The following is a 27,581-nucleotide window of genomic DNA, read 5'->3' as shown; positions in this document are numbered from 1 at the left end:
TCCACTGCCTTTGCTTTGTCCTTTGCATTTCTATGGGTATCCTGGTTTCTAATTCTTATGGGCATTAACTGAGCACCTTACCATGCACCAAACATCCCTGTGGGTTCCTTGAGAGGAGATCCCTGGGCAGGATAATCTGGTCAGTTTCCTAAAATCATGACTGATGGAAACAAGTCACACAAGAGTCCAGCAGGCCTGCACAGAGGCCTTGGATTTTTCAGATACTTGGTTCAGCCCGGGAGCAGGGACTTGGGCTATTGCCCTACCACTGGAAGAGCTTGAAGCGTTCAGGTAATTATGATTTTTGCGCCCAGAAGGTCACAAATGACTGATCAGTGGCATTGAGAATAAGAGAGAAAACTCAGAACTGCTCATTTGTGCAACAGGAGAAAGAGCAGGAAGGACCGTAATTATATTCCGGAGGCACTGTGATGTCAGTTAATCAGGAACCCTGCACAGAACCGGGTGTGAGGAGAGTAGAGAAACTAACACTGTTATAGAAACCAAGCTTCCTTCCCTCCCTGCCTGAGTTTGATGCTGCTCGTTTTGTTGTGCTACACGCTTTTTGAGTTATCTATCCAGCCCTGGAGCTTTTTACCCATGTCTCTACACATTCTAGCTCAGATCGCCCTGTGACACATTACATCTATCTTGTGCACCACGTCCAATCCCCAGTCCCCTCAGCCCCACCGCTTACTCCAAGTCACTGTTGCAGCAACCAGTTCACACACTCTGACCAGCTTCACTGAAGTGCAGCCTGACAGTGCTTCGCCTCGGGCCTGCAGTGCATTACTTCTTGCTTTCTATCCAGGGGACAGAACCCGTTTGGGACTCATCCATGTGCAACCTGGAAATGTGGGAGCTGACACCTGTGGGGCTGCCTTTGACGAATGGGGAATGAAGGCCAATATGTAAATGCTTTCCCCTTTCATCATAGTGCAGATGGTTTTGAGATACATCTCATAAGGCTCCTGAGAAATCCTGGCTGGATGGAACAGTGCCCTTGGTGCTGGCCATCCTGATAATGCATCCTTGTATTGGGTCTCCCTCCTTCCCTGTTTCCTCCCCCTATCCTTTACTTCTGCTCCTTGGAATCTTATTCCCAAATAAGTTACTAACTGCACAGAAGCACTGGCCTCAGGCTCTGCTTTCTGGGGAAGCCAGGCTAAGACACGTGTGCAAGAATGCTGCCTCAGTCCATAGTCAATAGAGTGAAGGTCTCTAGTACATGGGGATTAAATTTCAGCTTTAGAGACTAATCATAAACCACTGCTAGAATTAGCCCAAGCTGACATAGAGAAAAGTGATGTGATGGTGTGGCATGGCTCACCAAATTGTGGAAATAAAAGTGGTGGGCAGTTGTTATTATTTTTAAAAATCATTTTATTTATTAAAACATCTTCATTTCCCAAGGCACTTCAGTAGCTTTCACAAAAATACTTTTTTTTTTAACCAGGTGAAGCATATGCTTTAGGAGTACCATGGTAGCATAATCAGAAGAGAGAAGACAATTTTACACTGAACGCAAAATATCTCCCAGTGTTACACCACTGAAGTGAGCAACTCTGAAAGACTGTGAACACGACTTAATTTTCTTCTTTGTAATTTTTTTCCATGATTAAGTATCATGAAAGGAACACACACAGTGGTGTCATTTTTGGCACCCAGAGAAGTGCTAGTAGCTAAGGCTGGTGAGGCCTTGCATAGGTGGCAACTGTGGACCATTGCCAGAGTGATTCTGGGTTGAAACAAACAAATAAGAGACACAAACCAGGAGGCTAAGGAACCAGCCTTTCCTAAGTCTATTCTGAAGTGCAAATAACTTAAGGAGAAAAAAAGACATAATAACAAACAACAAACAAAACACAATCAAAATCCATATTATAGTTTTGGGAGAAGAGACAAGTTTGCTCGTCTCTCTTTCTCATTGATATACTTCCTTCAAACCATACATCAGAAACCACAGTAGCTAGGAGACTTGATTCACATAGCAGTGGAAAACAAGAATAGTAGATTCAGTGACGAATCTCCTATGGGCCTGCACAAGCCCAATGCTTTGATCAGATGTAAACAAGTCTACCCAGTAGTCACTCTGAGTGGTCCAAGAGCTCATAAGTCAATGCACTTGTCTCTGTTCTGTATCTGCTGAGTCCTCTCCATATGAAATACCTCTAGGTTTCCCCAGACTTGTGCTCTCCTGCCCTGGGGAAGCAACAATCCCATTTAATATCCTTTGTAACTGAGAAACTATGAGAAATCAGACTCCCTGTGTAATTATTTCTTTTCCTCTAAAGTGCACCATTAGTGGGAAACAGGGAAAGGATTTTTTGGCAGGGTGAGGAGGTGGAGAATTAGACCCCCAGTTCTACCAGGGGCCTTTTCAGGCAGTCTGAAATTAAAATGTAAATTTAGCAAATGCCTCTCATATTCTTCCAAATCCTACTGGTTCTAGTGAGTAGTTAACTTCTTAGGAAGTGCCAAGTCCATCAGTGTAATAGTTAGGATTTACCCAAAGTTGTCCGTCAGTAGCCATGGTGTCTCTGGAGGGAAGGTGGTGCTCCAGGACCATGTGCAGCTGAGTCTGGGTAGCCGTCCATGAGCAAGGCAGACACAGCGTCCACAGAATGAACAGCAAAGACCTTTGCCACTGAAGGACTCAGTGTCTGCACAGGCCACTCCTGATAAGACGGTCATTCCTCTTTACTTTCTCACTGGAGGCTGTGTTAGAAGCCTGTGTTTTTAAGGACTGTGGGGCTTTCTTCACCATCTTTTAACATCCTTGTGTGGCTTGGAGTTTGCCTGTATTTTATTCTATAAGAACAAGCCAAACAAATGTTAGTAACAAATCTTAAAAAGATGTCTACCAGTCTCAAAACAAACAAAAAATCCCCCAGAGCTGAGGTTATCTCACTAAAGGGAAAATATCATACAGCAGATTCTGAAAGGTTTCTTCTTGTCTCTGTACTCTCCCAGAGTTGCTATTGCTGTCGAGATGTTCATGGTGACCCGGTGGTCTGGGTCTGGCCAGAGAGAACAGGCTGTAAGTACCTGGCCATGTCTGATCCTATTATGGCTAAACTAGTCCATGGCGTTTCTGAGTTCGTGGGGAACTCTCTGCCAGGCCCAGACCCAGTGCATTAACTTTGTGAAGAAGGAGGCCCCCTTACCCTTTGACCCTTAGCATCTGGTCAATGGTGTCTGGGAGTGGGGTGCCGAAGCTCTCTGGGAGGAACAAGGTGAGGATGGCTGTCAGGATGGTCAGACTCCCCATGAGAATGTAGGGCAGGAAGCGGTCGTAGGCACCTGTGGCAAAGCAGACAGAGCCCCAAGCCGGGAGTGCAGTTAGACATGGTCTCTCTCCCTCCCTTTGTGTCCCCAGGACTCTAACAGGGATCACCTGCCTTCTTGGCCTCAGCATCTCCCAGTCTGAGCTGCCATATTGGAATCTGGCACCTAGGCAGGTCACAGAACCCAGAGCTGGCACAGAGCAGCAGCACCTCGGTGCAGGGGATGGGTGCAGCCTGGGAGGATGGGGCTGGGCCATTTCTATTCCTATTTCCTTTTTATTGGCCGTGCTGTGCGGCATGCGGGATCTTAGTTCCCCGACCAGGGATCGAACCTGTGCCCCCTGCACTGGGAGCACTGGACCACCAGGGAAGTCCCTCTATTCCTATTTTCTAGCCAAAAATAAATAAATTAATCAACTAATTAATTTTAAAAACCCAACGCAGCCAAAAATTAATTAATTAATTTAAAAAAACACAAAACACCCTACTTCCTAACGCTGGGTTTCCAAGGAACTCAAGGTACGTGTCCAGGGATAGGAATAACTCCTCCACCTCTCCAGATGTGTCACAACCCACTCGATTTGTCTTCAGGCCAGATCAGAAGGTGTTTCTGCTTGTCAGATCTATGTAGCATGTTCACAAAGCACTCTGAGTACTCCCAAGGTGGGTGCCACCCGTCCCCAGAGATGTGCCAGCTAGGCATGTGCAGGGGGACAGCAGCTGCCATGAGGAAATAATTCTGAGAAAGATAAAACTGGGGCCCTATTACATAAAATGGTACGAGACAGATCTTTGCACAGTGTAAAACTGCTGTGTTAAGTGCTTCAAGTTACAGAAATTCTTGGTTCATCAGACCTCTAGAATAGACATCTTTCCCTTCCTGTTCCTTGTAAACTATGATTCCAAGAAGAAATTTCCCCAATTAGTACACTGGCTCCCTAAAGGACACTGCAATTTCTTAGGACAGGGGAATTACGTTCTCTGATGGAAGGCCTGGGAAGGCTAAACCAGATACAAAAACCCTCCACTCTCATCAGTTTCTAGCTGTCTACAGGTTGTTTTCCACATGAGCGCTTCCACCACAGTGCACCCGGACAGGAACCTTCTCCAGGCCTAGATCCAGTATCGGATGGGTCCCATTTGCTGGGTGTGCTTGCTTTCCTGTTAACGAGCCATCCCCAGGTCGCATTAAAGCCAATCGGTGCTTCCACCCCATCCCTCCTGCGTGCGCTCGACCCACGGGACTTACCAAGGTAAATGAAGTAGGGAGACAGGATGCTGCCCAGGCGGGACGCTGTGGAGCTGACTCCCACGCCCATGTTCCTGACCACTGTGGGGTACAGCTCGGCTGTGTACACGTAGACCATGGAGAAGGCAGCAGTGACTCCAAACTTACCCACCATCACCAGGATGGTAGCCAAATAATAAAAGTCTGAAGAGCAAAGGGAAGAAAGTAGGAGAAGGCACCAACCCAAGGCACACTGCTACTAGTTTTTGCCTGAAACAGACATACTTTCTCCCTGGGAAGGGTGGGGGAGGAAAGTTTCTATAACTTCCTATTGTGGGATAAGGGGCTTATGTCCCTCCAAGTTGATTACTGAGAGGAGGCTGAGACCTGCAGCTGTGTGAGGACATGCTCTTCTCCTCAGCCTAAAGACCACCAGAGTGAGCCCCTCAATAACCCAGAGAAACCTGCTCTCCAGTCCAAAAGTCATTAAAGACATGTCTGTCAGGGGGGGCAGCTGGCACCCCAGAACCTCATGCTGCAGGCACTGTGGAATTAACTAAGGATTTGTGGATGAATGAGAAGTTCAATTATAACTCACTTCACGCTTTCACTCTATGCAACACTTCACAGACCAGCAGACCCTCAGGAATGATCCTCGGATCTCTCCTGCTCACTGTGCCAGCGAGGAGATGCTGTGAGTGGCCTGTGGGTCTCCCTGAGCTCTGGTGTGAACCTCCACATACATTCCTGGGCTCCCAGCCACGCTGCAGCGGGGGCTCTTCCTGTGCAGAGTGTTGCCAGCCTCAGGGGCCCACAAATGATTACCAGAGGTCCCCAAACCCATGACAACTCTCGGTACCATGATGGACATGAGGATCCATAAACCGTTTTACGAATTTTCAAAGAGGGCTGCCTCCCACCCTTCTGTGGGACACCAAGATGGTTTTACAGATAAACTCCTGCTACTGGCCTGTGAGAGCCACGCTGTGGCCTGGCCCCTCCCTTTTTCCTCTCCTCATCTCTTACCAAGCGTGCCAGGCTCATTGCCTCCTCAGGGTCTTGGCCTTTGCTCTTTTTCGGCCTGAAATGTTCTGCTCCTAGACTTTCTCATGGGTTTCTCCATCATTTCATCTGTTTCTGCTCAACTTTCCCCTCTTTCGGGCCACTGTCTGTGACCACTCTATATAAACTAGCTCTCCATTGTCCTTCAGTGGCATTATTAAAGGTAACACAGTCTGTACTATAACAAACATTTTATTTACTTGTTTGTTGTCTGTCTTCCCAACTGGAGTCTGAGCGCCAGGAGGGCCTGGGGCTCCGCCCGACTCCTTTACTTCTGCACCATCAGCCCCAAGCACAGTGCCTCCCCCACAGTAAACACTCCGCAGCTACTTATTGAATGAATAAATGACTAAGATGGGGCCAGGTTAAAAAGACATGGGGATGGCCCTCTTTCCTTCCCCTCACTCTGCAAAAAAAACACACACACACATTAACTTGGGTAGAGAGTACAATCAACCGCCAGCCCCACATGGTTACTCTCCCTCCTCCCCCAAAGCCCAGGCCATGATGACTGTCTGGTCCCAAGAGATACTTTCTCTTGATTTGTTGGCCGAGAACACAGATATGCAGGCGAGCTGTAATGGCATAATTTTATTCTCTTTATTAATTGGCCGAGACAGTCTGGTAGAGACCGAGTGACTCAATGGATATCCCAGACTGCAGACATGTATGGTACCTACCTGGGGGCACCAGCTGCACGAAGAGAAGAACGCTGCCACCCAGGAAGAGGGCGGTGGCCATGGAATAGCGTCGGGGCAGGTGCTGCAGAAGCAGCCAGGCCAACACATATGCTGGGACTTCAACCACAGCCGAAAGGAAGCAGTTCAAATAGACATCCCCATGCAAGTTAGGAGTGTCAAGGGAAAGCCCAAAATAGCCCACTGATATGGTCATCCTGAAACAGAATGCAGAAAAAAGCTGGAGAAGTGGCATCCACGTGCCTCCCAACCTGGACAACTTTTAAAATACAATTATTGCAGGAAATTCAAAACTATCCTTACCAGGATGGCAGCAGATTTAACCCTGAGTCTTACTTCTTAGAAAGAAAGATAACTTCCCCCAAGACCAGGGTACCTTCTGGGTCAGAGCACTTTCAGAGCTTTCTAAACAAAGTGTTCCAGCAAAAAGACATATAATTCAGATAGATTCACTTTGTTGGAAAATAAAAAATAAAAACCCCAAAATACTCCAACTTGCCTTTCGGCTTTAAAAATCCTAAGCTAAAGCACTCACAAAAGCTTACTTCCCTACTCTCTGAACCTCCCAAATCCAACAATTGCAGAAGGAGCTAGGGTATGAGTAAGGAGGCAGATAGCAAGTGGGGTGTGATAAGACTGATGAGATAAAATAAGGAACAATCATTAGGCCAAACATTTAGAGAAAGATCCCTGGCGGACCCTCTGGGGCGACCAGCCAGGAAGAGGCTGGTCAGAAGCAGGTGACCCCAACCCCACTGGACTCGTGGGGAGGAGAGGGAGCTCCCAGTGGGCCATCTGCATGCCCCCCGCTGCCCCTGGCCTAGACCCTGTCCCCAGTAGGCACTCTCTCTATTGATGGTCAACACTCTTTGGCAAACTAGACCAGTATGAATCAGACTGTTTTTTAACTCATCTGCAGGTTGAAACCACAGCTGGTACAATCAGGGAAAAGGGCATGTACAGGAGTCCCTGGGAAATCCAGAGCAGGAGGGGTGCCTGGGTGAACCACAGAAGGGTGACTCATCGCAGGCTGGCAGGTCTGTGCTGCAGGCTGAAAGCTGGTTTTGTTTGAGGCTGACTCAGGGGTGGTGCACTGCCCTAAGGGATCCCGTGCCATTCCTTGGAAATGGGTGGCTGGCCGCCAAGGTTTGTTGACTCCAGCAATAAGCACTCTGAGATGAAGTCTGCCTTTCTCCCCCGCAGGCTCAGGTAGTCACTTGTAATCCCAAGTGTTTGGCCACTAAGCAAATGCTATCCAGGCACTCGGATGTGTTCCTTCTCTCTGGTAAATCACAGATCCCTCCCTGACACACTTGGTGAAAGGCCTCGTTAGAAGGAACCTGACGAGGACGTGTAGGCCATGGCTCTCCCTCCAGGACAGTCTCCAAACATCCCAGAGGGAGGATGTCCTGCTTCCACATTTCCAGAACATACTTAGCAGCCTCTATAACTGAAAGGACATGGTGTCTTCACTTAGAACTTCTTAAAGGCCTCAGTCACTGTCTGATGCACAGGCAACAGGAACAGCTAAACTAGGGACCCAATGTGAACAGCGATTTGCCTTATGACCCGGAGGGATCCCCAAAGATCCCATATCTTCCCCCAAAAGCCCCCACAACAGTTCTCGTTCTCCTGAGATTCCGTTAAGAACTGGGACATGCCCACTTCTTTTATTGCAAGGCACATCCCTGCCACTTTCTGATGACACAGGCTTTCAATTCTGATCTGAGACATGTCTGCAAATGCGAGGCCTGACAGCCACTGCCAGAAGCTTTGTCTTGAGGCCTTAGGTATGTCTCACTTACGCACCATAGAATTATGGACATGATGGTGACCATCCGGATATTCCAGGTTCGGAGCAGATCCAGAATGCTGTGAGATTGCTGTTTCTTGGAGCTTAGGTCTTGTAGCTGCAGGAACAACATGACAAGGGTACGGGATGGAGAGAAGGTTGGAGACTCAGAGACCCAAGAACATACTTGAAACCCTGGCATCTTAGCTTTCTGCGTCTCCGAGTTGGGGAGTGTTTTATGCTTCTTGCTTGAAAAGAAGGGTAAGTATAGTGACTATGTCTTGGGCTGCAGAAGGCTTCACTGGGCCTTGTGGATAACAAATTAGTGAACAAGAATGAGGAGGAAAAGTAAGTGACCAGCCCTTGGTGCGATGCAGCCAAGGAGGAGGCCCAAGCTGACTGCCCCCTCCCGGCAAAACCTCCAGCCCCGTCAATGGCCACATTCCAGGGAGGCCTCTGAGCATTCCTTTCCAAGGCTGGCTCCCGGCCCTCTGGGTCAGAGAGAGAAACTGGCTGTGTAGTTTATTGATATTATATTTTAAAAGAATTAATGTTTTCAGTCCTCATACCATGTAGTTACTGGTCTACTTCCAAGGAAAAAAGTTTCAGATAGAAAAACAGGAAAATTGACCTCAGCTTCACTCTGAGTAACTTCCTATGAAATCTGGCACAGCCAAGGACATTAATAAACCACACATCTAAACACACTGATGTTGCTTTCTTAAGCAAACCCAGCTTTGGAGTTTGTTTTTCCCGAGTTAGCAGTTCAACAAAAGGTCAACTTTTGACTTAATGGATCCCCTGGAATAGCCTCATTTCCACAAAAATGCCAGTGGGACTTACGGTTTCATCCAGACTGACCTCTGCAAAGCTACCGAGGCCACCTCACTTAAAAGCCCTACCTGCCACCTACCCCTCCCTGAACTTTGTGCACCAGAGTCCTTTCTAGGATGTGCTGAGTGGGATTTGGTGCTGGGCCACCGCTTAACCGTGAGGCCGGGAGGGCTGTCAGTGGCCAGCAGCTTCTTTGCTGCCTATAATAACCGGTCTCTCTTTCCCAAGCCCTAAGTCTGCATCTGCATGCCTTTGCGCACTGCGGTATGACTGCTGGTGGCTGTTCTCACAGCCAGGACCTTGTCTTCCTGTCAGAGCAGGGACACACTCCAGAACCCCATCAGCCAGCAATGACAATTTCTAACCTCTTCTCAGAGGCATGAGACTGAGGAAAACTGCTTGCTGCAGAGGAGGTGGAAAGAGAGGGAACAGGAAGGAGAAGCAAGACCCAGGAATCAGGCAGAGCCAGGAAATTACTCATGGCACGTGAGAACAGGGTTTGCAGAGAGGGGTGGGGTAGGGGGAGGGCGGATATCAAAAAGGACCTGGCTCCAAGACAATACTCAACAACTCTCCGTTGGTGGGCGGAAGGAGACAGGACATTTCTAACTCCAAATCTATTTTTGCTTCATATTTTAGGTACTTGTATTATTTTTTAAGATGAGAAACAACCTAAGGTATAAGAAACAATGATTTCCCAAAATGCCAATTTCATGAAAGACCTATTAACTCATGGAGAGTTTTTATTATTAAAAGTAATGGTTCAACTGTATGATCACTTAGAAAATAATTATATAAAGTATGAAAACCTAAACTCCACGGAAAGGTGAAGGAGTTTACGCAGTTGGCACCTTCTCAACTTCTGAATTTTAACAGGACCTGCCTTGGGGGCAGCTGGGGCTTGGGCAGGGGGAGGGCTGGACTCCCATGTGAAGGGAGGGCTTCAGGGCTGTGCGGTCCTACCCTAAAATCATGGTCACCGAGGACCTCCCACCAGCTCCCGCATGGTGCTCACCTCACTTGAGTCAAAGATGGTTGAGGGTGCAACGATCCCATTGATTTTGGCAGCCCTGCGGATGATCACCTCTGCCTCTTTAAATCGGCCTTGAGAGATGAGCCATCGGGGGGACTCAGGGATGAACCTGGAAGTACAAGGAGCAATCTCACTGAGGCCTTCCCATCCCACAGACCAGGTGGAGCAGAAGTGGAGGTGGGAAAGGGGGTTTCAGAACCAGAGCTAGGTTTGAGGGACGTTTGGTGTTTCCAAACCAGAAGCTAAGAGATGCACCATACTAAAGCCAGTAAGTGTGAGCTTCTGATTTCACTGGAGTACACAAAATTTAGAGGGGCCAACACACCATGATGGGATTCCTCCCCTGGCTGGCCACCTCCATTTCCGAAGAGTGGTGGTGCCACCTGCTGGACACTAAGTAGACAGGCGCAAAATGGGCTCCTGAAGCTTGGCTTCTGTCATGGGCTGAGCCCAGCCCAGACCCTTACCTTGCCGTACTCCCTTGCTTGTACCTGGCATCCACAGCAGCTTTTGCACTGGCCGCTTATAGCCTCTAGTTTTTCCTCACTCTCCCCCCTCCCCCCGCCCCGCCTTGATTCATCCAATTGACTCTCTGTAAGGCACTTAGGTGTTTTGAGACTTTATGGATCTTATTTTCTACCTCACGAGGTAGCCCCTGCCCTTTGGTCATAACTAGGACTCATCTGTACCATCTCTGCTCTGTATCTTCTCCCACTATGCTCTGCAATGCTCTCACATCCAGGTGGACCAGTGATCTCACCATTCCCACCTGCAAGGGGCGATTCTCGCCTCAGCCCCTCGGCTGTGTTCTCTCTCTCAGTATGGAATGGTCTCCTCTCTGCCTGTCCAACCTCTATCTTGGAGGCTCAGATGGAGGCTGGTTTCCTCCATCCAGCTACCCTGAGGACTCTCACAACGTGCTCCCTCTTCTCCCGGTGCCTCTGGCACGAGGGTGCGGCAACATACAACCAGAGCCAGGGCCTAAGCTGTCTTGTCCTGCAGTCTGATAGCCTCCTGGAGCTTAGGCTAAACTCCATCGTCGCGCAGCTACTGCTCTTTCCTCTCCTTGCACTCCAATCAACCCAGCACACGGCTGAGAACAAGTCTGTTGATGTCTTGGGGCTGTTTTGTTTTCGGCTTTTCTGAGTATGGAGAAACATTCTGAAACACCTTATAAAGACTTTAGATTTTGTCTCTGTGAGCCCAAATGGGGATTTGTGGGTTGCTGCTGCCCCCTAGTGAAGGCCAGATAGAAGACATCCTGCTGGTGGGCACCACCGGGCAAAGGGCCACACTCACCACCACAGCGGGAAGCACAGCAACCCCGGCACCGTCAGCGCCAGCAGAAGCATCCGCCAGTCTCTGATGAAGTGAGCAAACAGCGGCAGCAGCATGTAGCCAAATGCATAAAATATGCACACGCCTAACGTAGAGAATATAATACGAACTGACTTGCCAAGAATTTCTGTTCCTGTTCAAAACAAGGGAGGAGTCATGTTAGTGTTTTAATTCCGGTTATTTCCTTATTAATCTTCTTGTGTGTAATTTTCAACATACAGATAAGAAAGCAGGCAGAATTATCTTGAAGCTTCCAAGCCCTAGGGAGGGATGGGATTCTGACCACCTGCTGGGGGTGCCTCCTTGTGGCCTCACAGCGACAGTTCTCTCATGAAACTGTCATCACTTCCTGAAGCCCTATGCTAAAGATGCCACGTGAGGCCTCAAAATTTAATCCTCACTGAGGAAGGAGATTGATTAAAGGGGAAGTCACCATTAAGGCCACACATGCTGACTATTACGCTTTAAGGAAAAATATTTTATCAAATGTGAAGAGAAACAAATAATCCTTTTAACAATCAACCCAAGGAACCCAAAGACCAATAAGCTAGAGCTAGATTCCTCTGAACAGTGAGACTGGCAACTTTTCAGTGAGAGCAGGCCAAAGCCCTGCAGTGTGGACTCAATTAAAACCCTGAAGGTCATGTGACTAAAGCCCACTCCTATCAATTCATTCTTGCCAGTCGATTTCACTGGCCACTATGTTTGGCAGAAGAGGCAGTTTTCTTCCTTGGTGAGCCTGCCAATCATGGCCCTTGCTCCTCATGTCATGCCTCCCTGTTTCCTTAGCTACCCCAGCCCTGGGCAGAGGCAAGCCCTATTTTTAAGATCTTAGGTGAATTCCAGCAAAACGGCCATCGAGTACGAATGAGACCAAGGTGCCACATCTCAGGGGCCAGAAGAGAACTGGAAATCAGCAGTCAGGCTATTGGGCTGCTGGGGACACAAGGCTGGGCACCTGGCAGACTCAGTTTCCCTGACTACTAACTGGATTCATCAAGAATCCCTGGTCGGTGTTGCCAGAGACCACTTCCCTTGGAGGGACATCACAGCTGTCTCCATAAAGCAGGTGGTGGGATGATGGTGAAACACAGGATCAAGTACTGGACTCCAAATTGATGGCCATACCCAGGACAAATGCTGCCACGTAGTTGGAGATCTGGCCCATGCCTACAAGGAAAAACAGCATGGCAAACATCTCAAAGTTCTTCGAGAAGATCTGCAGGAAGCTGAAGCCAGTCTGCATGCCCATTGTCACAAACAGCACATTCTTCCGACCAAACCTGGGAAGGAAAGGAGAGTGATAGAGAACCAGCTGGGAGAAGGCAGCAGGAATGGGCCCCACCAAGAGCGGCTGTCCCCAGAGTCATTCAGGGAGGGGTCGCGGACACTGCTGCCAGGGCAGCTGGTGCAGGCGCAATCCTGGCCTCTCAGTCCCTATGCTGTTACTCCCCTCCCCACTCGCCAGGACCAATGTGCAGCCTGGCCACCAGGGTTGCGCAAAAGGCAGTGCCAGAATTAAGACAATGATTACAAGGGATTGACACACATTCATTATACTTAAATTCATACATTCATCATTTATTATTTTTTTTAAAAGAGCTGGTTTACTTTGGAGGATGATGGAGAAACAATTCATTATAAATGAAAGCTGGTAAATAAAGGGGAAAACATTTGTCCTGACTTTTCTATGTAAACTATGGTGAACAATTACCAAAAACAGATGAGGGAAAGTGTCATTTCATAAAAGTATTCCAACCATTAAATGAAACCAAAGTGATAAAACTAGAACATCATCATTGTACAACCCCCAGTGAATGAAGAGATATGGGCATTGTGTTTCAATGACTGCTAACATAATAAAAAGAGACACTTGGGCTTCCCTGGTGGCGCAGTGGTTGAGAATCTGCCTGCTAATGCAGAGGACACGGGTTCGAGCCCTGGTCTGGGAAGATCCCACATGCTGTGGAGCAACTAGGCCTGTGAGCCACAACTACTGAGCCTGCGCGTCTGGAGCCTGTGCTCCGCAACAAGAGGGGCCGCGACAGTGAGAGGCCCGCGCACCGCGATGAAGAGTGGCCCCCGCTTGGCACAACTAGAGAGAGCCCTTGCACAGAAACGAAGACCCAACACAGCCAAAAATAAATAAATTAATTAATAAATTAAAAACCCTTCATTAAAAAAAAAATAAAAATAAATAAAAAAATAAAAAGAGACACTTGAACATCGCATGACTCCTATAGTCTTTACAAAGGGGCTGAATCTGAATCTGATGGTCTCTAGATCCAGCTGCAATTTGCAAGAAATGCAGGGAAAAGAGGAATATGCTCAATTGTACCATAAGCACACAGCAAAATTCAAACTGGGAAATTCTACAGGTAGAACAGCCCAGGCAAAGAAAAGGATGAGGAATCCATAGGTTAAAGTAGACTAAATGACATAAAAATTTTTAAGTGGGCAAGACTAAACTTGTGTTTAAGGATGTACATTTGAACGATAAAACTACAAAAACCCAAAAGGAAGTGATTATTATAAAAGTCAGGCTAGTGTTTACTTATAGGTGAGGGAAGCTGTTGTCTTTGGGATGGGACAGATGGATGGGGCTTCTGGGTGGCCAGCAAAGTTCTATTTCTTGACTTGGTGGTATTTATATGGTTATTTCCCTGGAATAATTCATTAAGCCTCATTTGTTCTGTGTGGTTTCTGTACCTGTGTTCATTTTAAAATTTTTTTAAATGTTGGTTTTTTGGGATTTGTTTGCTTTTTAAATTTTATTTATTTATTTATTTATTTTTATGGCTGTGTTGGGTCTTCGTTTCTGTGCGAGGGCTTTCTCTAGTTGTGGCAAGCGGGGGCCACTCTTCATCGCGGTGCGCGGGCCTCTCACTATCGCGGCCTCTCTTGTTGCGGAGCACAGGCTCCAGACGCGCAGGCTCAGTAATTGTGGCTCACGGGCCCAGCTGCTCCGCGGCATGTGGGATCTTCCCAGACCAGGGCTCGAACCCGTGTCCCCTGCATTGGCAGGCAGATTCTCAACCACTGCGCCACCAGGGAAGCCCTGTTTGCTTTTAAAGACAGTGACACAACAAGGAGGAACAAGTCAGCCTAATTCATTCAACCTAGCAGATTCAACTTGAGTCTGCCCAGGGCTAGCAGACACCCATTTTCATTCAATGAATGTTTATTTGAACATCTTTTATATACTAGTCATTACGGATGTATTTGAATTAAAAAAAGACACTGATTCTGCCCTCAAGGAGCTTATAGTCTACAGTTGGTGAGACAGACAGTAATCATATTTTAATCGAACAACGACACTGCTGAATGTACAATTACACACTGGAACAAGAGCACTGAAGGATCAGCATCCTGGCCCACAAGGGACACAACAGAGGAACCTATCCTGGACTGGAGGTAGGGGCTGGGGACGTGGGCATTCAGGGGAGGTCTCCCTGATGATGGGGCACTGAGATCAGACCCAAAGGAAAAGAAGTTGTTGACAAGGGGGAGTAGGGGAGAGGGACCAAGCTTTCAACGATATTCACAGTACAGTGGGGGAGGCCAATATTAATCATATGATGTCATCTTTTATTTACCAATTTCTGATAGGAACAAGGAACCAGGGTAATGTAAACCGGGGACCCTGAGGAGGCCGCCTGCGTGGTCAAGGAAGGCCACGGCATGGGGGTGGGGCCGGGAATTCTTCACTGTGACTGTGAGGAGAGCACGCGCAACTGTGGCTAGAGGGGCATGGTGAACACGACGGGCAGCTGTTCAGTAGAGGGTGGCAGGAGCCAGACTGCACAAGACCTTCAGCCACGGTAAAGAGTTTGGTGCTTCTTCCCATTACAACAGGGTTTTGTTGTTTTTGATGATATTGGCATCTAGTAGATAGAGGCCAGAGATGTTCTAAACATCCGAAAATGCCCAGGATAGTCCCCCGTAACAAAGCAGTCTCTGGCTCAAAATGTCAACAGTGCTGAGGTTGAGCAACCCTGACCTAAAAGGAGGCTCCCCTGCGTTGTTCTGTAACAACAGTGCCCTGCACGTCAACCAAGGGGAGGGCCCTTCCTACCCTGCTTTCCCTTCCCAAGGGCTCCCTGGATAGTAGGGAAACAGAAGACTCAGGGAGCCCTTACACTGCAATAGTCCTTGGCAATCCGGGGTTGGGGCCAGAAACACTCACTTTTTTTTTTAGAAATATTTGTCTATTTTTATTCTTTGACATTTATGCATAAATTGTACATTTGTAAAATACAGAAAAGCACAGAGAAGAAAACAAAAATCAGCTGCATTCTCTGATAGCCACTAACATTTTTTTCTCTATTTTTTTAAATTGAAGTATAGTTGATTTACAATGTTGTGCTAATTTCTGCTGTATAGCAAAGTGAGTCAGTTATACACATACAGACATTCTTTTTTTATATTCTTTTCCATTATGGTTTATCCCAGGAGATTGGATATAGTTCCCTGTGCTATATAGTAGGACCTTGTTGTTTATCCATTCTGTATGTAATAGTTTGCATCTACTAACCCCAAGCTCCCAGTCCATCTCTCTCCCTCCCCTCCTCCCCCTTGGCAACCACAAGTCTGTTCTCTATGTCTGTGAGTCTGTTTCTTAGATAGGTTCATTTGTGCCATATTTTAGATTCCACATATAAGTGATATCATATAGTTTTTGTCTTTCTCTTTCTGACTTAATTCACTTAGTATGATAATCTCTAGTTATACCCATGTTGCTGCAAATGGCATTATTTCGTTCTTTTTTATGGCTGAGTAGTATTCCATTGTATATATGTGCCACATCTTCTTTATCCATTCATCTGTCAATGGATATTTAGGCTGTTATGTCTTGGCTACTGTGAATAGTACTGCTATGAACATAGGGGTGCATGTTATCTTTTTGAATTATAGTTTTGTCCAAGTATATACCCAGGAGTGGGATTGCTGGATCATATGGTAACTCTATTTTTAGTTTTCTCAGGAACATCCATACTGTTTTCCATAGTGGCTGCACCAACTTACATTCCCACCAACAGCGTAGGAGGGTTCCCTTTTCTCCACACCCTCTCCAGCACTTGTTATTTGTAGACTTTTTAAGATGGCCATTCTGACCAGTGTGAGGTGGTACCTCGTTGTAGTTTTAATTTGCAAGAAATGCTCACTTTTAAAGTCTGTCAACAAAAGGTCAAACACACACATGCCTACAAAAATAGGAAATATCAGCTACTTCTTCCCAGAGTTGTGCCTCCCTTCTATTTCTGCACATAGAGGTAACTCAGTGACGTCAGATAAAATGCTTTGACAGCCCAGGATTATTTTAATTGCTTTTGACTTTTTGGCTTATTCATATTCCAGCAAGGAGTCCTATATAAAAAGTTGATATTCTAGACAACACTGGAGGGCATGAATCCACTGCCATTAGGTAATCTGTTTGGCTTAGGTTTTTGAATTGGCTCACTTAGTAGTAAACTGTCCATCCCACAGAGCCCTGGGCCTTCCAAGGGGGTGCAGACAAGCTTGAGGGGTGGTGTAGGGAGCTGAAGGCAGATGCTGCAGCCAGAACAGCCACATTTTTAGCTATTTCATTTACTGAACTTAAACGATCCTACTTAAAAGATGAAGTCTGCTGGCAAAAAAATTTTTAAAGGTTTAAGAAACCCTGTACTAGCTCTTCTGAAGACTAAGGTGGTCCTCAACACACACACCAACTTTGTTTCTACTGTTTCCTCAGGAGCAGATCTTTGGGAACTTAAACACTTTCCTCAGGTAATCGCGGTGTTACATGGCTCTGAGGCTGGCCCACAAAGATCCACCTACCCCATGACACAGCTGACCAGAAAAATGCACTGAGTTTCAACTCTGTAACTGGGGTACCTCCTCCTAATCTTTCACATCAAGGTAATTCCTCTGAGTCTCAGCTGCCACCCAACCCTGTGAGAGGGTAATTCCCACTACCTCTCTGGGAGGGCCTCTAAGCTCCGTCCAGGGCACGCCCTCCTCTCACTCTATACTGTTCCCAGGCCATCTCATCCACTTGCGGGGCTTTGATGAGGGTTCTATCAACTGACAATTCCCGAACGTGTTTCTCCAGCCCAAACCTCTCATGCAGCACCCTATCCATACATCCAACTCCCTACTCCATTCCTCCTATGAGACCCCTAAGTCTCATAGTTAGCCCAAATTCAGTATGTTCAAATTGAACTCAACATCTTCTCCTACAAACATGGTCCCCTTCCAGAGTGCTTTGTCTTAGAGAAGGGTATCGTCATTTATGCAGCTGTGCAGGCCAGAAGTCTCCCTCCCCTCACTTCCCGTGTCCAACTCATAGCCAAGTCCTGTTGGTTTTACCTCCTACCACTCCTCCCCATGTCTACCGCCCTCAGCCTAGTCCAAGCCACCTTCATTTCCTGCATAAATGATTGTGATAACCTCTTAATTGGTCTTTCCACAGTCCTCCTTGCTTCCTTTCAATCCTTTCTCCACAAAGCTATCGAACAATTTTGTAAAAATGCGAATCTGATGATGTCACACTCTCAAAAGCTCCCCGCTGCTCTGTGACGAAAGCCCAGACTCCTAACTGTCATCTGCTAAGCCCGGCCTGCTCTTCTGCTTGGGCCGCAGCCTGCCTCGCTGCTTTGTCTCTATACCACTCTCCACCCCCCCACCCCCCGCCAACACTTTCTTCCAGTTCCTAAAGTGTGCTATGCCTCTTCTTGAGTCTAGGCTTAAGTACTCTTGGCTCTCTTGCCCAGAACACTCTTTCCTCTCTTCACCCCTTTAGCTAGCTAATTTCTACTCATCTTTCAACCCCCAGCACATGCTTCAATGCTTCACCGTCTCAGGTCTTCTCTGTCAGACCCCCTCTGAGCACCCTGTACTTCTCTCTCCTCTGTATCACTTACCACCACAAAGGATAACAAGTACTTCCCTCAATTCTTTGTTTAATACATTCTGCCTTGCTAGAAGGCAAGTTCTAGAAGAGCAGGCACCTAGAACAGTAGTCCACACGAGACAGAGGATCAGGACTCTGGGCCCAAATCCTAGCTCTGCCACTTGCCGGCTGTGTGACTCTGGGCAAGTCATTTAACTCCTCTGGGCTTCATTTTTCCCATCTATAAACTGAGAATAATAATGCTTCCTACATCATAGGGTTATGAAGATTAAATTATTTGTTGTTGTTTTTTACTTTTTTTACTTGTACAGTGCTCATAAGAGTGAACGGCACATATTAGATGCTCTGTGTTTATTAAATAAATGTAAGTAATCAGCTGATGCTTGCTGCTAAGTTAAGGGTCTGGGGAAGCAAAGGCCTTTCCCCTAAAGGGGTAAGTGTCTCAGGCTCATCTACAATCATCAGTCAGTGGTCACAGCCTACTTAACTCTTTAATGCTCACTGGTGACTGTAGGAATTTGTCCCTTTTAAAAATCCCTAGATGACACTCTGGAAAAGACAAATCTAGTGAGAAATGCACATATTTCTTATGAGGAAAGACTTCTCAGGTAACGACATTAATCCATAGATGCAAACATGCCAAAACATCACTCTGCATGTGTGCCGCAGGATAAAATGGCTGTATTCTTAAGGCAGGATGATATTCTCACCCTGAACTTCTCTATTAGAGACTCCCCCTGCTGGGAGGATGCTGGGACTCCTCTCCACTGGGTGACCCAGTGTGGCCAAGGACCTTGCTGAAGGCTGCTCTTCTTGCCATGGGCTTCACTCACAGACCCTGAAGCTCTGGGGTAACAAGACACAATATAATAAACCCCTCTGAGAACACCATGGAAACTATGGAACTGTTTTCCCCAGAAAAATGCTCACATACAATCTCTAAAATTTTGTATGTGATTTCCAGAGGAGATGAACTCCCGAAGCCATGGACTTTGAGTTAAGAGCCTTGGAATTATACAAATAACCTGCTTATGAGTCAAAACAGCACACTTCCTGATTGCTGAGAAATGACATAACCACAAGCCTGTTAGATAAAGGGAATCAGCCCTGTGGACATAAGAGTTCTGCCCATCACACTGCCGTTGGCTAGTGAGACCTGTCACCTTGAGGAAAGAGCAATGGTTTTGGGAACACAGAGGCAGCCATCTATGGAATGCCCTAAGATCTACAACACAGCTGACATGCATGTGTGTGGTGTCTCCCTCTCCTAAGCTTGAAGATGCCAAAGAGTTACGCTCACCTAGGGAAGGCCAGCCAGGCAGTGCAGAAGTAAACTGTGGCATATTTCCTGGTCAACTGGATCATGTATACACTCGGCTGAGGTTGTTTCGCTCAGCAAGCATTAGTGAGAGGAGGATGCTGGCTCTCTTTACTTGTATGGAGTCTATACTATAGATGTGCCTTCGCCTTTTTAAAACACACAGCCCTGGGCTGAGAGAACACTACCTTGCTCTGTGCTGAGGTGCCCTGCAGCTGCAGGAGTAGACACCCACCTTACCTGTCTGAGAGCTGCCCCGAAATGAAGGAGCCCACCAGCACACCCCCGAAAAACAAGGAGACCGTGAGCGGGGCCTTCCAGTCGTCCTCACACACCAGGTTCCACTGAAAGAGGAGCAAAGGGATGTATCACTCACTTCCTTTTAAAAATGTTTTAAATGTAAGGCTTCTTGGAAAATGAAATCAGAACACCCTGCATCCCTGCATGCTCTGTTTACATTACCGCAAGGGTGTGTGAGCTCACTGAGGCAGGCGATGGCTCATCGGGCAGCAAGGCAAAGAGCAGGTTTCCCCTCACAGGGAGACTGACCATCCTGTTTTTCACAGCTCTTAGCCTCATTGTTTTGCTACCAATTTGAGATGGGGAGACAGGCTGGGAGCAAGTACTCTGCCCATGTGCCAACCCAGGAGGAGGCGAGGCCTTTCACAGTCGCTTCTAAGGATCTGGGCTGAGACTTGGGCTGTGGGTGGGGCAGGGCACCTTTTCAGTGGGGTCAGGTCATTGGCAGGGGTGGCATAGCAGTGGTTCTGGAGCAGGGCTCTGTAGCTGTAAGGGTCAAGGCTTCCAGAGGGCCTGGTATGCACCATTTGGATCTGTTCCTTCAGCTCTGCTCAGGCCCCAACTCCGGGCCAGTGACCCCTGGGTCCTTCTGCTGACATTTAGAGCTGGGATCCCTGATGCTGTGCCAACACTAGGCCCAATTACAGCCAAGAGCTCTGAGCTGGGAGTCAAGAAGCTGGGTTTTAGCTTCTACTCTACTGTTAACTAGTTACCCAACCTCAGACAAGATTTTTCCCCTCATTGTGCCTTAATTTCCCCATTTGTGAAACAGTGAATGGCGGGGGGGAACAGGCTACAGTGCTTGAGGTTCCCAGTACCCAGTGTAGAGTTCCATCTCTAGTTAGCACGGAAAGAAGTCTGTGGGCATGGGGAAGCACGTGAACACTCAGACATTAGGTTGCTCCAGCCTAACACGGGCCAAAAGAAGGAAGAAAAACCAAAATAGGAAGCTTGGTGGTTCCCAGAAAAATGTTTCCCAGAACAGAGAGATGGTGCTCAGTAGTAACCAAGAAGGCTACCTTCTAGGGAATTTAGACCCTTGCTTGCCTGGTGCCAGGCTGCAGGCCTGCCCCCCATGGAGCCTGCTGGCTCCCAGGATGTGTGCAGCTTCCAAGAATAAAGCATCTCTTCTAGGCCAGGGTCAGAGGGAAAAGCAAGTCTGCTTTCCGGCCCTGCTGGGCAGTGTGTGCACAGTGCCTCCAGGCACCTCAGAGGGGGTCGGAGGGCAGCCCTTAGGGTGGACACAAAGAACCCCTGCAGCTGATGATAAGAGCCGCATAGCTGGCTCTCCACTCTGGAACAAGCATGCACGTTGGATGGACTGAGAATGGGGTGGTGATCCCCACTCCAGGGAAGAGTTGGGGGTTACCAACTCCTAAATCTAGAAGAAGCCCAGACTAGCAGAAGACAAGCAAGGAGCACCAAGGCCCAATCACTCAGGCTATGGCAGCCTTCCTACTTCTGCAGCCTCAGCCGTGCCAGCACCCAGATACCATCTCCCTTCTAGGAGGGTGAGTGCTCCTAGGGCAGCCCCCATCCAGACAGGGCTGCTGACGTCAGGATGGGAGTAGCAGGGGAGTCAGAGCTGAGGGACTTGGTGATGGGGTGCTAGCCTCTGGGGGTGTGAGGCAGAGCTTCAGGACCAGACTATGCCCATTGCTGCTCTTGAATATGATGTGATCTATTCCCACCTAGCATGCGCTACGTTTGTAGCGACGAGATAAAAAAAATGAATAGAGTCAGTAGCTGCTTCTCAATAGGTCTCTCGTGAGGGTTGGGGACTGATATGGCTGCGCTAGACTAGAAACCCACAGGGGCTCCTGCAACAAATTCTGGGGTGGAACCCCACCCCCTCCCCATGTCAGGTCTCCCAATATAGGCTTCTAGGGACTTCTGGACTGGCAAGGCCAGGTGCTACCTGGAACCAGGTCAGACTATGCTCTGCAGGAGACAAGGTGACTGTAGTGCTCATCTTGGAATAGGTCCCCAGAGCATCTCTCTGGCTCCTGCAGCCTCACTGCCACCACTTGGTCCAGCCTGTCCCTACTCTGGGCAAGCAACTTGAGGTAACTGGGCTCTCTATCCACTACTGACATTTCTCAGCAATTCTCACAGCCTGGCTTTGGGCCCTCCAAAAGCAAGCATGGGTTAACACTTCTTTCCTCCTGGCCACAAGGGGCCTGTGAGTAGGGTCAGGAAAGGTAATAGGTCTCAAAATATGAACAGAAGGGCAGGCACGGGCTAGGTCCCACCCAGCCAACCCATCCACTTACCTGTCAACCACCAGATGGACTGCAGTGGGCTCTTGGACTTGGTCTGGCTCCTCCTTAAGCGGGCGGGGGGGTGATGAGAAGCCCATAGAGTCCAGGCTATGTACCCCGGGCTTGTTGTGTTTATAGAGGAATGTAGTATTTCTATACTGAGCTCCTGGCTTGGCAGCTGCGACTAAAGCAGCTACAGACCAGCTCACTGATGCTGCCACTTGGTACGAAGGGTGGGCTGTACTGGCTGATGATAACAGGTATCAACCTTAGAACTAAATGTGTAGGTTTAAGATTTAGGTCATGAGTCTAGTATCCTTACCCCTCAGCTGGGTTAGCTATGAAAGCAGGCACAAGCTGAAAACATCTGGGAGTAACCCTTGCAAGAAGCCTAGACTTGCCACCCTTCCTGGTCAGAAATGTGCCTTTCTAGTGGTGTTGTCTTCATGGATATATATGTGTATGTGTGTATATCTATATCTATATCTATATCTCAGAGCTTTTCCAACGATATACTTTAGTTATGTACAGTTTGTTTTATGTCATTTATACCTCAACAAAGCTGTTAAAATTTTTAAGAAGAGAAATTGTGTCTCTTGTACGCAGTATGTAATTGGTGCTACTTCTCAGTTATGGGAAGTAGAGAGATGATGTAGTTCCCTGGGACTATATGTCCTTACCTGTGAGTTGGCTGGAAGAAAAAAGAGATAGGGCCTGTGCCCACAGGGCAGAAGCTCTTCCCAGAGATGTACCTAGGCTGACCGCATCAACGGTCAAACACACTGGTAAGCACTACCTGTTACTGAATGCCATGTATTCCACACACATTTCATCCTGCTTTCTGCTGCAATTAACGGTGAATCCTTGCCCCAAGGCTGTCAGGGCAAGGAGAAGAAGAAGAAAAAGAATTTGCTACCATATCCTCTACAAAGCCTGGCAGTGCCCTGCAGAGGAGAGGCTCAGTAGCTGTTTGGTACCTTGGTGAGTGAGTGAATAGATGAATAAAAGGACAGTTAACCTTCCGAACCATATTATCCCTTGGGTTTAGTCCTTGGGCTTGGCTGCCCAAAGCCCAGATGAACCCTGAGCTTCACTCTCTAGAACAGATTATTTTCCTTTCTCCGTCACACCTTCTCTGTGACAACTGTCAGAACTTTGACCCAGGATGTCGGTTCTCAGCTAGCTAGAGAGACTATCAATCTGACCACCCATGGCCAGATGGGTCTGTTGTGACTGCACACGCACAGGACCCTTCAGGGACCCAGCAAGTGGCTTGCCATGAGCTGCAAAGGCAGGGAAAAGGGTCTGCGCTTTCCTAGAGTGAGGGAAGTCAGCAAAGGCATAGCAGTGAGGCACAGTCTCCAGGTCTTTTTGGTCTCCCCACCCCAGAGTCAGCCCGGGGCCTGCCTCCCAGGTCGATGTGGCTTTTTCTTCAGGTGGACGTGGAGATAACAGTGGGGGCTCTCCTATTTTCCAAGACTACACGCGCATAAGGCTGATGGAAAAGCTGGTCCAGAAAAAGAGGTTCTCCAGGACAACAGGGAGTGAGTAAGAGTGTTGCGAAGGGCCAGGGCGGGGGGCTTCTGGGAAGCAGAGATTGGCCAGGAGCAAGGGGACGCAGAGGATTGCTGGGTTTTGGCTGAAGAGACCCCACCTCATGGGTGCCAGAAGAGTTAGAAGTTTCTAAAGAAAGCTTTCCGGCCATAGGCTGTGCTATGGAGACACCAAAAAGCAGGTGTCTCAGACCCAGGCAGCCTGAGAAATCACCCAGGTTCCCCGAGAAGGAGGCAGTCCTGGGCCAAGAAACACTCAGGTATTGGAGCAGCACTGCACAGCGGGGTGGCTGATTCCCCAGCACTCCAGGGGTGACTGAAGGGCTAGAGAAGGGGCTAGCCTAGAAGCACATGGACCACCAAACTATTCCTGAAACATGGGAGAACCACCTTTCTCACCTCATAAATAGTGTCCCCTTCTTTCTGCCAGTCCCAACGCCTTGTTGCAGATCCACGCAGGGGCAAGCCCCAGTTTGTGGAGTGGGGGATTACATTTACTTTAAAATACTCCATTCAATGCCTTTCAACCATCCCTAAGTTTCCCTTCTATAAGTTAAACTTGTCCTTTTCTTCTTCAGTTCTCACACTTTAGAGAAGATTTCAAAATTATTCATTAATCCATTCAATAAAAATTTTCCTGAGTACCCAATCTGTATCCAGCATCAATGTTAGGACTTGCAGGAGATACAGAGATGTAAGTCTACCACAGAGTTTAGTACTACATGTGCACACGTTAACCCCAACAAAGAAAAAAAATCAAACAGGAGACCTGAGGTTTTCATTTTCTGCTGAAAAACATGAATAGGAATTCAATACCAGTGTACTTACAAACACCTCTATGATTTGGGGCAGAGGACAGTCTTGGAGACATTTAGCAGGCACAGGACTAGCTGCAACGGTCAGCAGGCCAGGTCCAGGTTGAAAGAAAATGGGCCTTAGAAAAATGGAGCTCTCAGAATGTTAATGCAACAGCTTCCAACAGTGACTGTTCACCAGAAGAGAACAAGCGGCCTTGAACTTAAAGTCTGGCATTCCAACATCCTCAAACAAAGGGCTAAGTAATGTATTAATCTTGCCTCCCTGCAAAGACTGACAACCTGAAAGTAGGTGAAAGGGCACATAGCTCTTACAAAACTGTTAAGACAGCTAAAGAAATAGGCTAAATATATAAAAGGAAAGGCTGACATTGGCAGCAACATAGCTCAAGGACCCTTCTGGAACAGTCGGCCTTTGGGAGCTCATCAGTGCCATCACCACTCTCAGCTGAAGGCAAGATGGGGGCAGCAAAGAAAGAGCAAATGACTAGAGTAAGTTGGGGACCACAGGGGTTAGGGAAAAATCCTAAGAAATGGCATGAGCTACTTCTGACTTCACTGCCTTTTCCTTCCACAGGCACCCAGAAGCAGAATTTGCAGGGACTTCCGAGTCATGGAGTGTGGCTTCCCCTCCGTGTTCTCTGCCTGCAGTCTGAGGGACAGCCTCTACTTTCACAGTGCTCACTGGCTTCCAGGAGGGTGACAGACTCACTTGCGAGGCTAGGACCAAGGATTCGTGATGACTGGAAGTTTTAATACTCCATGCACTCTTCAGCCACAAATCACTGTCAGCTACCTCCATTCAGTACCTCTTTTCTCAAGTAACAATGCCTGAGGACACTGGAATGATGTCACTTGCTCAGAGATTCCAGTGGGGCTCTTCTCTTACTCCTACTACATACATGTGGAGTAAGGAGGCACAGATGCTGGGGACATCAAATGTCCAAACATACAAAAAACAACACACACACACACGTCTGTTGGGGCAGCACTCAAGACTCCCTTGAAGGGTGACAACCCCCAGAAGCAACACACACAGGGTCTCCAGAACCCTTCTAAGCCCCTTTGAGGCTCAAGCGGGGTTTGATGCCATACCAGGACCTGTGCACCCTTCCCTTCAGCCTCTTCTCTGTGAACTCTGCCCTCCTGCCAGGTTGTTTCTTGCTGTTCCAGACTTTGCATCTGCTGAGCTATATACCCCAGACTCACTGAGAAGACTCCTCCTCCAAGAAGCCTTCCCTAATCCTTGAACCCCTGATCCTGACACTCAGTGAACCTGGGCACCCTGGAGCCTATCAGGGAGTGCTCTTTTCAATGTCCTGCTTGCTCAGTTCTGCTGAGACTACAGGGAGTTAGAGTGCCAGTGTCGGAGTATGATGCAAAGCACATCCACATGCATCAGTAAACATCACATCATACATCCAGCTTTAATGACTGCAAGGTCACCAGGGGACAGACAAGGCCACCCAAAAGGAAACTCCAAGGGGCTGGGGCATGAGAAAGGTTTTCTCCCTGCTTCCTATGAACTAAGGTTGTATGCTTTAACTAAATCTGGCTAATGACATTTCCTTAGAATACCCGAAAACATTCCAGGTCAACAAGTCACCCTGAATGGATCTTCAGATGCATGAATCCTAAAAGGCTAATAACTAACCCTGAGCAAAAGGTAAGCAATTCTTTATGGGGAACGACCAGACAGTCATTTGGGGGTGAAGGTGGGTGGGGAAGGAGTAACTGGAAAAAGGAGCAAGAGACAGTTTTATAGCCATGCTTCCTTTAACTTAAAAAGTTTGAGAAAGTAGAGGGGCATTTCCCCTCTCTCTGAATAGATGACAAAAGGCTGGAGGAAAAATGGTGACAGCTCCTTGGCCCAAGCTCTAGCTCTGGTCCTCAGCACTCCCACCCCTATCTAAAGTCTACGACTACTCAGACTCTTAGAGTATCTACAAGGAGCCGCCAGGGCCTTCTTGGCTTCCTCTCCAAGATAGCTAACAGGATGGGCAGCCAGCCTGACACCCGTGCTGCGATGTCCATGATCTCTCTGGAAGTCACCACGAAAAGTTCTCCGGAGCCACCTGGCTGGACGATGACCATCGCCAGTGTGTAGTGAGTGAGTCGTGGAGAGGGAGTGACAGCATCCAGCGTGCACCTTGGCGGGTGGAGTGCACGACCTTAAAGACTGCTAAGGTCCTGCCTACTCTCCGGTCCCAGGCCCCGGACGCGGATCTGGTACCCACCTCGGTCACGATGGTGGACAGGTAGATGTCCTGGTTGAACTCCCAGCCATCCAGGCAGCCCTCTTGCTCCAGCTGCTCCAGGTCCACGTCGCGCCCCGGCTCCAGCCCGAGCGCCGAGAAGTTGACGATCGTCGCGAGCCGGTAGCGGCGGCAGCTGTGAGGCACCTCGCGGCCGTCCTGCAGCTGCAGCGGGAGGCTGTGGTTGCGCCACACGCTGCTCAGGTTCGCTGTGTCCGGCACCCGACAGTGGTGCTCCGGGGTCGCCGTCAGAAACACGGACGACAGGCCGTTGAAGCCGTTGGGGATGATGCTAGCGCTGAGCAGGAAGAAGATGAGGCGCTGGAAAGGGCCCCACTCGCCCAGGAAGGCGGTCACCTCGTCGTAGTCCCGCATGCCGCCCTCAGTTGCCCGCGCGGCGCGCGGCCGGGGGTCGGAGGACGCGGCGGCGCGCGGGGGCGGGGCGGGGCGCGGCGTGCGCGTGCGCGGCGGGTCCCCACTGCGCGACCGAGCGAGAGTCGGACCAGGGAATGGCCTGCCGACTGAACGGGCTCGCAAGCTCCCGCCGCCGCCGCTGCAGCCCCGCCGAAGCGACCAGCCTTACATAGTGCGCAAGGCCGGGGCGGGCTCTGGGCCTGAGCCTCCCAGCCCGCCCAGGCCGCTGGTGGTGCGGCGCGGACGGGGGCGGAGCTGGGCCGCGCGTGACGGCGGTGGGCGGGCCCGGGCCGCCGCTGGCACCTGGGGCTGGGGTCCGGTCTCTGCTCCCGGGTGGAGTTGGCCTTGGCGGGCCTCGGTGGGTCCGTCCTTGAGTTTACATCCGAAGGAGCCCTGGCTGGGCTGAGGAAGGCCGGGAGACTCGTGACCTCGGCGGCGTCTGAGGCCAAGCTCGCTGGCCCAGCGCGGAGCCCGGGCGAGCCAGAAGCTAGGCTCAGG

The 27,581-nt window shown here is 48.8% G+C and overlaps 1 protein-coding gene across 1 annotated transcript; it reads right to left on the bottom strand.

Annotated features, from left to right (window-relative positions):
- Positions 1–1,367: 1,367 nt before the first annotated feature.
- Positions 1,368–27,222, bottom strand: LOC132362482 (organic cation/carnitine transporter 2). Its single transcript, XM_059917034.1, has 10 exons — positions 26,652–27,222; positions 19,726–19,829; positions 12,401–12,555; positions 11,234–11,405; positions 9,917–10,043; positions 8,085–8,185; positions 6,258–6,472; positions 4,537–4,719; positions 3,168–3,303; positions 1,368–2,811 (listed from the first exon to the last, which is right to left on the bottom strand). The coding sequence occupies exons 1-10, from the start codon at positions 27,042–27,044 to the stop codon at positions 2,724–2,726; spliced, it is 1,674 nt and encodes a 557-aa protein (XP_059773017.1). The 5' UTR covers positions 27,045–27,222; the 3' UTR covers positions 1,368–2,723.
- Between the last annotated feature and the right edge of the window lie 359 nt (positions 27,223–27,581).

Source organism: Balaenoptera ricei, chromosome 3 (genome assembly GCF_028023285.1).
Source record: "Balaenoptera ricei isolate mBalRic1 chromosome 3, mBalRic1.hap2, whole genome shotgun sequence".
In the NCBI taxonomy this organism is placed as follows: domain Eukaryota; kingdom Metazoa; phylum Chordata; class Mammalia; order Artiodactyla; family Balaenopteridae; genus Balaenoptera; species Balaenoptera ricei.
The sequence above is the reverse complement of the archived record's forward strand: the minus strand, read 5'-3'. Positions and strand labels throughout refer to the sequence as shown.